The 11,794-nt window shown below is 42.6% G+C and overlaps 1 protein-coding gene across 4 annotated transcripts; it reads right to left on the bottom strand.

Annotated features, from left to right (window-relative positions):
- Positions 1-3,832: 3,832 nt before the first annotated feature.
- Positions 3,833-11,794, bottom strand: LOC147443937 (uncharacterized). Of its 4 annotated transcripts, none has more exons than XM_086526723.1 (6): positions 10,491-11,794; positions 10,221-10,301; positions 9,052-9,283; positions 6,066-6,424; positions 5,075-5,790; positions 3,833-4,339 (listed from the first exon to the last, which is right to left on the bottom strand). In XM_086526723.1, exons 2-6 carry the CDS (start codon positions 10,294-10,296, stop codon positions 4,070-4,072), a joined length of 1,653 nt encoding a protein of 550 aa, XP_086382849.1. In that variant the 5' UTR covers positions 10,297-10,301; positions 10,491-11,794; the 3' UTR covers positions 3,833-4,069. The 4 variants fall into 4 exon arrangements, with proteins under 4 accessions (XP_086382849.1, XP_086382851.1, XP_086382850.1 ...); XM_086526725.1 differs by having other exon boundaries at positions 5,093-5,790; positions 10,491-10,526; XM_086526724.1 differs by lacking the exon at positions 10,221-10,301 and having other exon boundaries at positions 10,491-11,793.

The following is an 11,794-nucleotide window of genomic DNA, read 5'->3' on the forward strand; positions in this document are numbered from 1 at the left end:
ATTTGTGGAGAAGAATGGAAGAACTCCAAGTGCCAAGTGAGTTTATGCTTGTGGTTTCTCGAATCTATGAGAAGGTGATTTGTCAATTGCGCATGGAAAGAGAATTTTCAAAAAAAATTGTAAGTACTATTGGGGTTAAACAAGGATGTCCGTTGTCACCAACTCTCTTTGGTTTATGCATCGATCAATTGAAACAAATGGTAGTTGACTTTATGCAAGAAGAAGGCATTGAAGAGGTCACTAGTTACAATGCGGTAATCATGCTTTTGTTGTTATGCGGATGATGTAGTGCTTCTAGTACACACTTCAGAAGATGCACAAAATCTTATGGTTGTCCTTGAGAACTTTTGCTTGCATAGTGGGCTGATTGTGAATGAATCCAAAAGAAAGGTTATGCTTGTAAAACCAACCATAAAGAGAAGCCATGCATTGTGTACAATAATGATACACTTGAAGTTGTTGAGAGCTTTAAGTGCCTTGGCCTTAAGGTCTCATCTACTCACAAGTAGCAAGAATGTGCTATGCGTCGTTTGGAAGCGGGAAAGAGAGCATATTATGCATTTGAGAATATGTGTAATGTGGGAAACATCAAGTGTTGGGTTCTCAAGAAGTACCTTTTTCATGCATTGGTGACATTGTTTGTGGAGTACATGATAAAGATGCGTCAAAACCCCTCACATCGACTTCCTACAATTGCATGGGAAGCAAGCAAAAAAGTTCAAAAGACGCATAAAAGCAAGATCTTGAGCGCGGGATGGATGCAAAACATAAAGAAGTGGTTTGGGAGATGGGATGCATTACACTTGCTACATGATGCTTCAATTGACTCCCAAGTGAATGAAGCTTTTCTACAACGCCAATGTATTACGGATTGGGAGAAATCCGATGGGTCACGCTTCATACATTACACCACCCATATTACCCCCAACTACAAAACCATGTTCTTTGCTGAAAGAGGAAACCGTACTCACACTTACATGCTTGAGCCTATCCCCTTGTCGGCGATACGCACTATCGCAGCCATTCGTCTTAGCTCCCATTTCCTTCGATGAGAGACAAGGCATTGGGGCAATGGAGAATAGTCAAATCGACTGTGCACATTATGCTCACTGCAAGTTCGAGAGTGTGAGTACCACACACTACTAGAGTGCTCAGCTTCTTGTCACATCCGAACTTGCTTCGCTCACATTTTGAGCCATGACTTAGACCTACACACTTTCCTCTCCCAGTCACACTGTGGGCTCTCCATTGCGACTCTCATCACCACAATTTTGGAGCATCGAGAGTCACTCATCATCTTGCATTCACATACTACATCACATGTAACTTTGGTCCCATAGGTCATATTTGACCTCCGAGGACGATAATAAAATATATCTATTAATCTATCTATCTATCTTTCTCACACATGCAACTGAAGGCAACGACGCTTTTGCGGAGTCGGCGTTGTACTTGTAAGGACAACCAACCCAAGGATTCTCTCAATCTCTCTTGTGCGGAGGTTTTGTCTCTCACGAATGCATGTAGGTTATCTCACCTCTTTCGTGCAACTGCCTACACCTCCTACTGAGCCGCTATCACTAGTAAGTCTTCGCTTGCAAAAGCGCCATTAAAGTAGTGTGATCGAGACAAGGAAATAACCTATGTATTACATAAAAAAACTCTATCGTTTGAACCACAACATAGTGCACCAAGGCTCGAAATAAATTGTTCTCCATAAACCTGTGACTCAAGGCCAATTTTTAGAGGTATTGAGACAAAAATACACGACATTTTTCTAAGATTTGTAGGTTTTTCCATTTCATAATTTATTTTCAAAGGAAATGTTTAAAATTTGAAGATGACATTACTCTAAATGTAAGTTCTTTTGAGCACTCGAGAGAGAGATTCCGATTCTTTCTTATGGTGCACACATGCGTCCAAAGCCAGTCCAAAGCCAAGCCTCGTCACTATATGGCACAGGCATATGGCTCAAAGGGGATCTAGGGCTCAAATTTGGGGAGGCGAGGTGGCTTTGATCTGAGCAGTCGGATCATTTGGTGAACTAGGGTGAACTAAGGGGCGGGTAAACTATGTGTCATGCCAACCTGGGCAGCGACATGCACTAGCGTGGTGGTAAGGCATCCGTGTGGCACGTGAGAGGTCTTGGGTTCGACCGACATCTCGTAAGGTGGGTGAACTCGGGGTGAACTAAAGTTGTACTCAGGGTGCCATTTTTGCCTTGAGTTCACCCTTAGTTCACTGCACGATTGGACGGCTGAGATCAAAGTCGCTTCGCACCCCAAATTTGGACTCTAGATCCCTCGTAGCGGAGGCTACGTAAACGCAGGCGAAGGCTTGAACTGAAGGTAGCAATTCTTCTTCGCCATGGATTTTCATAGTGCTGTCAGCGCTGTGTTTTTCCCTCCCAGGCCTCCGGTCGGCAGCTGCCATCTTGAAGCATGTGCTCTCAGACTGCCGGCTGTGCAGGCATGTGCACAAGACGGGCTGATCGTGTGGGTGGAGATTCCCAGCTTGCTCACCGGCTAAGAATAGAGATTCTTCAACCCCACCCTTGCTCTGATGCTACCAGGCAAGGAGAAAATGAGTCTGTTCTTTTTCAAGAAATATGGAGGAGCTTGCTTCTCATGCACCAAAGCTCAACGACAACATGCATTGACCTGCACATCTCATTGAGGCATATGTATATCCATGTATATCAGTATTTGATGATTGTTTTCTTCAGGATGCAGTATCTTGAGATGCATGATTGCAGGTGCTGAACAGGGTCGAAACACGGCAAGCTTTAAGCTATTTTCAGGTAACGCGCAGTGAGCGTTTGTCCCTAGAACAAAGTCTCTTGCTGCAGTATCAACATCACGATGTACCATTATATGCAACCGGCCTGTCTTACATGAGAAGGGACCATCTTGCATGCCTCTTATCATTTGTCGATGTGATACATGAGACCTTGGCTGCTAGAGAAGTGTTCTTGATACTGTGGGTGACTTGGAAGAAATATATAGCTTTATGGTGTGACTCCCTGCTAGTGAAGGGCAAGGGTGTACAATAGACCCACTTACTCCAAACTAGTTGATCAAGAACAAGCTGTGGTGCTTTATTTTCATACCATAGACATTGGGGATTTGACACAGAAAGGTTAAGAGTTCTGAATATGATAGCCCATTAGTGAGGAACACTGGGTCATCTGGGCATGCATTAGGAGAAAGTTCATGATGGCCGTGGAGAAGAGAGATAGCAAGATCAGAATGCTTCAATTTCTGAGACTCCAGTGGCCTGACCCCTTGGATGCACTCACCAAAAAAATTCAATTGTTCACTCCTTCAAAGAAGGGATTTGCTCTTCATGGCCTACATAAGGTCTTAGTAAAGCATTGAACTCTTGGGAGCAATTGTGGACCATTGGATAAAGCATGCCGATTACCACCATATGGCAAGTTACTGATGGCAAATTAAACTTTCATTCTTGCTATTTGTTGATACTTGTTCACTATATCATTTCTTGATGTGCCATTCCATTCCACATGCAACAGAAGCATTCATGGCACTGAGTCGAAGAAAAAAACACATCCCCATCAAGAACATCTTATCTGTTGTGAAATGCCTCTAGATATCGAAGACTGTGTCTCGACGTGTCCACAGAGATGCTTCAACCACTGCGGTTGAATCCAATTAGGACCACTAAGGACATTCACCAGAGTCATTTTAGTGGGAGAATTGCTAAAGAAACTAGGGATTGAACACTGCGACACTCCTCTCCCTCCTACCCTCAATGCAATGGCTTGGTTGAGAAGGTAAATGGTGTGGTTTTATGGTAGAAGGGGAGCCAAAAATAAAGAGAGAAAACAGGCTTATGAATTCACTTTCTGTTATCAATGATAAGTACCCAGAAACTTCACACAACCTTGCCATAAAACAATGATATCAAAATGACCTGCAAAAGGAATCCTGCAATGTACTAGGCAAGAAAAAATTGAGCATCGTTCCGAAGAGCCAGAGATCATCAAAGCTCGGTGTGGCAATAAGGATGGCCACCATTCACATTTTGGACAGAAGGGAGCTCCGACTCGTTATTCACGGTGGGGATAGTAGAAGCTGCTGCTGCTGTTGCTACCAAGGGCATTGTCATGGTGGTCAGCACTAGGATCAGTAAGTGCTTGACGCCTCTTTCGATAGCTTGCCTTGAAGCATGCTTGGCGGAGTCGCTTGGTCCGTTCTGGAAGCTGAATGCCGGGGCATTCCTGCATCTCCTTCTTTTGCTTTTCCAACTCCTCTACTGCAACTTGCACTTGGTTGGCATCCTTGCCACTTTCTTCAGCTCCATCGCCCTTAACCAAGTCCTGCAAACAATGAAAACAAACAATCTGGCGCATGGAAACGGCACTGTAATAAAATGGCATCCATTGCACATTATATGATGTGTTCATATGTTTCTATGTAACATAAACCTGCTTTTGCAAACTGCAATTATCGCCTGCAGCCAGACTCATCAAACATCCCTTGAAGCATCTAGCCTAAACTTCAACAGGATGCAATAAAATCCAAATTCATGCGCGAGTGCATACAAGCAGACTTTGAGTGCACGTGGAACTGTCCAAGGAATGTCAACCATGAAAAAGGACATCAAATATAAGGCTGGCTCAATATCAAAAGGTCTAGACAATCATAGGGAGCAGAAACTCATTTTTGTGTTGCATGCAATAAGGTCTCTCTCTATCATCCAAGTATGGTGGATTGGTTATCCCAGTTCCCTCTGGGGTATTAGGTCTGAGTTTAAGACGACTCAAATAGATCTTTGAAGTCTCTTTCGATTGTTCCTACGAAGTACAAATCTCTCGTGGGATTGTTCCTGCGACCTACAAATCTCTCTTTTTCTTGATCTTCTTCTTCTTCTTCTTCTTCTTCTCTCTCTCTCTCCCGCGCGCACACACACACACAATCCCCCCCTCCCTCCATACATAGCTGCGTAACATGTCTAGAAAGTATGAACAACATATTTCTTGCCCAGAGAGATAGGCAGGGGGAGATGACTATGCATGAACACAACCATATAATATGCAGCAGAAACTCCATACCTTGGCATTATATACTACCTGAATGTTGCGAATCAGACCATTGATGCTCTTCATCTTTCTGTGCGGCCAACGAGGAATCCCAAAAATGCGACACCGTTTCTTCAACACGGTGAGTCCGACTTTGAGCTCTTTAGAGGCCTGTGTAATCGGCATGTTGAAATAATGAGTTAGCTCATCCTTGGTCAATTTTGATAGTCTGCCAGAACCAGCTCTAGGACTGTTAAACTTGTGGAGCTTTGCAGTTAATTTTGCTTTTCGAATGCTGGCAGCATCAAGCTCTTTAAGCTGGTCTAAAATGTCCGAGTTCTCTGCTTCGAGGCTTCTCTCATCACTGGAACTGTAAGTGTTTGAGGTAGAGCTCATTGGTTGGCTCATGCCACAATCAAATGAATGGTCACAATATCCATTCATTTTGCTGTCGTGTGGATTGACGGCATTCACTACGGCCATCTGATTAAGATCCAAGGGAAGCACATTGGTCAAAATGTTGCAATCGGGAGAGCTCTCTCCTAGAAGAGTTTCAAAGCTTGGATTTGGAGAGATAAAAGTGCAGGCAACACCTATCACATTCAAGCTCATGACTTCTTCATTTGATGGTGTGCCTGTTAAGACATCTGACATCTTTGGGCTTTGGGCCATAATATGTGTCTGCGCCCAAGGAAGCGAGTCCAGATTGTTGCTACTTAAAGAACTTGATGATGATGGGCTTGAGGTAGCTGGATGTAAATTAACAAAGAAGTTTTCAGAAGGTCAAGGCCTTGTCTTTACAAAGAAACACAAACACATTTGGATCAGCTTTGGTCGTTAATTCAAATGGGTTTTTGTGATCTGCATCTGATCATGACCTCACAAAGTTTTTGACTTAGAAAAGCTTCAAAGCCACAGCAAATAAGAAACCCATGAGAACAGCATAATTGAAAGGACTTCTGACTAAAAACCATCAGATCAGACTCTTTCAACAATCAACACAAATGTCAAGATAGACACTAACCTCCATAAACACCCATATTCACATCGCTGCGGAGATTCCTAAGCAAGGGTAATTCAAAGGTTCTGGATAATCTAGGGCTTGCAAGCTCCAAATCAGATCCCCACTGTTGCCATAAATCAAGCTGGAGTCGTTGAGTTGTTATATCTGTAGACTCTTCGGGGGTGTGCTTATTGGCGGCCCGTTCAGATGATTCATGCTCTTTCAAGCATGCATAGACTGATGGAAAAATGCATTGGGGATGTTCCCAATTAACTGAACAGCTTTCATGTGCATTGTTTGCATTGATGAACAAGGCATTTGCACTTGACCAAGCATTTGCCACCAGCATGTCGGGTGCTGTTAATGGTGAGTGAGGGTTCCTGTGGCATTCCAATTAAAAATTTAGTACAGATTCCAGAACAAAAAGTCTATGGTCTGAAAAAATGTTTAACATCTAATATGCATATCCATAGATGATCATTTGAATTCTTGTCATGCACAACTAGCAACCAACATATACAGTTGCCCTTAACAATGATCGGGGGTTTCTCCATAGACTTACAACAAACTTTAGTACACAAAGGATAACGTTAGAAAACAAGGTGAAGGTTCACTTTGCATTCTAAAACAATGAAAATGAAGGGAAGTCAAGGCATGTAAGGCTTTGAAATGAAGGGAGAGACAAGGGCCCATTCAAACTAAAAACAAAGAGGAAGGTTTCAATTATTCTCATGAAAAGGTAGGTCCAATTGATGTAAGAAATAATGTAATTTTAAATTATACCCAATTCTCCTTCTCTAAGGCCTGTTTTAGAAAACCAAAAAGATTGTGTTAGAATGTTGTCTCATCTGGTCTGACACATACTGAAAACAGCATACGCACCGATAAGGATTTGAATGGCTAAGTAGTTACCCCAAACATCTCAAAATAGGCACAAATCAGTTATTTTCAGGGTAATGTGCATGAAAGGTCCACCAATCACAAAGTGCTTTCATGCATGGGAGAGTCCTAATGGATAAATCATATGGCTATTCTTGTGTGTGCCGCACCCTTCCTTGTTCCTGTTTCCCATTCTGATGCCCACTCCATGCGAGTATATAGTCACACGGAAAAGCAATTCATGCCGCGTCCCCCATTCTGGTTCCCACTTCCATGTGACTATGGTATAAATCCTATTGGACATGAGGATTACAAGACCACGAAACCCTGGACAGTGGCATGCCAAGGACCATGATAGACATTATTAGCTGTGTAAATGCTCTGTAAATGTAAATGAGCCCATTGACAACTACCAAATACTTGAGTGCTGAGAATTGTGGCATGATATGTAGATGTTGGCATCGATGATTTTTATGGCGTGCAGTGAATAGTACAAGGTTGAGTGATGTTCCGCATGGATTTCCCTAAAGTAATTTCAGCACAAAAAATAGAAATGAGTTTGATAAATCACTAAGTACACTTGAAAGATCTAAAATCAATCAGTTTGTTAAGAAATGTGGACAAGAAGAATAGTTTACATGAAGCTGAAAGATCATTGGATGGATTGCCATTGTTCAGCTTTAGTTAAAAGGATGTTAAGAAGGACAGGATTTAAGAACAGCTTATCGAACAGATTAACCTTTTCGAGTCTGTAGTACATTTCATCAGTTCCTGTGCGCATTTCCTTTAGAATCTTCTTGTAAAGTGTGTGCCATCAACCTCCTGTGTTCTATCCATTAATCCGTCGCTAAAATTCCTGCTGACCTTAGTTTGTACATAGGTAAAACTGTGCAATGTGTTATGGAAAACAAGAAGTCCTACAAGTCGAATGGATGACTACTAGCAGATCGACAAGCATTCCTTCATTGACAAACAGCACACAACAAAGACACTCCAGTCCTTTAACCACCTGGCATGGCACACTCTTTTCTGAGTAGACCTGATGACATCACATAAAAAGGCTTCCACCTCTTGATTCTAACTGCATGCTTGCTTGAGTTTCACCCAAGAAATTTGTGTAAGCTATGTAGCACAACTTATAAGTTGCTTGTAACATTCAGGCTTAGCCTGAAATACTGGACGGTACTCCAATGGTCTATGGAATGATTATCAAATTGTAGAGTACATGGATATGCTGATTGTCCAGCAAAGGTGAGCCAGAGATACATGCCTATAGCAAAAATGCCAGAAGCAGATTCATTAATAGTGCAGACTCCTCTTGGTTGTTCTCTTGCGAATCGAATGTGCCAATCAACAGGTATCATGGCATTCTTACAAGTTACCATACACGTGTAGAAGGGGCTGGCTTCATGCCTTGTTCAACTCATGATACTGGAGGGTAGAGCTGCCGTAATAGAGTCAGGAGAATAGTTACAAGGAAACTCTGTTTCGAGGCCTATCGGATCGGAAACTCCGTTAGCAAAGTCCCCCGTTTCTCGTTTCCATTTTTCCATTTCTTCAGGGTTTTCTACACAATATAGCTATAAAAAGCCGTTTCTAAGCCATTCCAGGTGACTATGGTCAGGAGTAATCTAGGCAAAGAAAGGCAGTATGTCTGGAGGTATTCAATCAGGCAGTATCGTAATCTGCAGAAATATATAGAATTGCACAGGTAACAATTTATGGAAGATGAGTTTCCATCGCAACCAGGCAGATGCAATATGACCACATGAACAATATGCATAAAAGCCTTCAAAGATATGCAGATCTATTCCAAATTATATTTGAGTCCAAAGTTCTCCAAACACCTTAAGGAACTAGTTGATCTCGAGTGTATTTATCTGTCCTCTTATGCATAGCTTCTTACAATATACGAAAATTCCCGTGAGAAAATTTTTAATACAGAAAGCCTTGCTTGATATATAAATAACTTGTCAAGCCTTTCCTTTTTGTTGATAGTCAATCCCCATTTTCAAAGAAACAACAGAAAGTACAGCTAATTTCCTCGTGTTTGGAATCAAGTGTAATACCAAGTGTGCTCAACCAACAGAAGGTCAAAACAGAAGGCAAAAAAAGTGAGAGCACCCACCTGGGAGGAGTCTTGCAGAAATCAAGCAAACACTTCCAGCCCTCCTTTTCTTGCTTTGCAGTTACGAGGTCCATGTAATCCTTTGCATGGGCGGCAGCTCCTCCGTCGCAAATGCATGCCAAGTGGGTGGGGGGACCTATCTCTGTGAAAGCACCCCCTTTGCTCAAGAACTCCTGCTGTATAGTGTGGAGGTGTTCCCCCTTCTTGTACATGTGAAAGCTTCTCACATACTCTGCATCACCATAAAACAATATAGAGGGTTCCATTACCTCACATCTTAGCCTGTCTGCCTTACTAAAAAAGCTTGAATTTATATTTTTCCCTTGGTGTTTTTCTCATCGATCACATACAGATTACAAAGTCAAGTAGTCTGTCAAGCTAAGCATCACATATAATGTATTCATAAACCTACAAGGAATCACACAATGCTGGGTGGTACTCTCAGAGTCTCCTCCCTCATATACGCAGCACGACTAGTCAATGTACCCTCGCTCTATGTGCGACACGCGGATGTACCATCGACGTCCCTCTGCACAAGCCTAAAGCTCACAATTACATCTGTTTCCCTCATCCTAAAAGAGAAAACCCAGATACAAAAACAGCAACAAAAACATCATGTAAAACAGAAAGGGAGGAGAAAATTTAATGCCAAAAAACCAGGCTGTGTATCTTTATCATGGACTTGTACTATTCTCTCCTTCTATCATGGACCTTGAAAAATCTGCAGAAATTGGCCCTCCTTTTGTAAACAGAAACAATGGTTGCGTCGAAATGATCTTGCATTTCTGTACGTACAATAGGAGCCGTATTCATGAACTACTCTTCTGCTTGTTCATGGCTTTCTTCTTAGTGGAGCCAAATTACAGGAAAAGAGCTTCCTTGTACAGGAAAAAAAAAATTGGTGGCCTTTGCTTGGAAATTTTTCTTTGTGCAATTTCATCTCAGAATTCTACACTAGCAGGAATGAAACATTATTATGGGTACCAAATATCAAGGTAGATCAATATCCATGAAGTGATTTAAAACAACAAAAATCAGGAATGTTGGGTTGCCAAAGTATCACAAATCTCTTACTTAATACGATTAATCTGTAATGCTAGATTTTCTTAAGAAGAGGGTAACAAAGAGAGAAAAAAAAATTTACTGCTGGGAAGAGAAAACGGACTAACCCAATTTATGGAGATTTTGGAAAACTGCAAGGCCCAGCAGAAGAGGTTGATCTGGGTGAGGAGTGGAGAGCTCCATTTTTGCTGTTTAAGGCAAATAATAGCAGAGCCCAATTGCAAAATTCCAGAGAGAGAGAGAGATGAAAAAGTGTGTGTGTGTGTGTGTGTGTGTGTGTAAGAGAACTGGATGAGATGAAAATCCAAGGGAGGAGGAGAGTGAGGGGTCAATTTAGTTAAGACAATCATATGTGGGGGGCTACAAAAACAACATACCTACAATTTCCCCCTCTGAAAATGAAATGGGCGCAGAGTAGGCTTGTACTTGTCCCTTGCTCCTGAGTCCTTCTTGACAGCCAAAAGTTATTCAATGGATAGAAATAAAGGAGGGCGCCTTGGAAAGGATAATCTATGAGTGCAGTTGGGTAAGGTTGATTAGTTGACAGCTTAATTTAATGGTTGGGAAATGATGAAAGGGAAAGTTGGGATGCAGGAAACCTTGGTGATGATGGGCGGGGTGTGTGTACAAACTTCTAAGCAAAGGGATGGGTGTGTATGTGTGTGCGTGTGCGTGTGAGCTTGAACTTTGAGTATGGGGACAATGGGCATGCTTCATGTGTATGTAGTCTCTCTATGAGTTTGTGTTTCTGTGTGTGAGCGCGCGCTTGGGCATTGGGCACCTTGAGTATGTGCGCAATCTGTGTATGTATGTGGGCACTTTGATTGTGTGTGTGTCTGTGTGTGTGTGTGTGAGAGAGAGAGAGAGAGAGGGGGGCACTATCTGTATGTGGGCAATGATCTGTATGTGTATATGTGGGCAGTTTGATTGTCTTTTGTGTGTGTGTGTGTGTGTGTGTGTGTGTGAGTATGTGGGCAATCTATTGTGTATGTGTTTGATTGTTTGCATATGCGTCTGTGTGTGTGTTTGTTTTGGGGGTTTCACAAATCTTATGTCTACCGTGCAGCTTTCGATTATGGATATGGCAAGTTGAAGCTTAAGAGGAATTGCTTGAATTCCGTGCTTGTGTGTAGTACACCCACACAAAATACACACACACCTCTCTTCTCTCTCTCTCTCTCTCTGCGCCTCTCTCCACGAGTCCAGACTCCACATACACACGTCACACACGCGCGCGCGCACATAAAGCAAGAAAAATTATAACCCCCAGCTTGCCCAAGAGCGCAAGCGCAGCCAGTGTTCCACTAACAGCCCACACTCCGCATTCGCTTTACACAATACAATACCTACGCAGAAGAGGCCGAGAGTCAGCAGGCTTCAAAGTTCAAGCGCTCTCTGATCTGTCTCTCTCTTCTCTCTCACACACACACACATAGGCATATGCATAATGCAGCACACTCTCTCTCTCTCTCTCTTTTCTGTGTTTATCTCGATTCTCTCTATCCTTTCCTTCTTTTTGGGTACTCTTTTAGCGCAGGCGCTTGATGAGTAACGCATCGCAGGAATGCGGCAGCATGCGTCGTGACTCCTCTCTCTCTCTCTCTCTCTCTCTCTCTCTCTCTCTCTCACAGCAGCCTGTGCACATTCTCTCTCAAGACTCGTACACTCCGACTCACTACGT

This window comes from Adiantum capillus-veneris, chromosome 13, assembly GCF_014529385.1.
Source record: "Adiantum capillus-veneris isolate H3 chromosome 13, ASM1452938v2, whole genome shotgun sequence".
Taxonomy (NCBI): Eukaryota; Viridiplantae; Streptophyta; class Polypodiopsida; order Polypodiales; family Pteridaceae; genus Adiantum; species Adiantum capillus-veneris.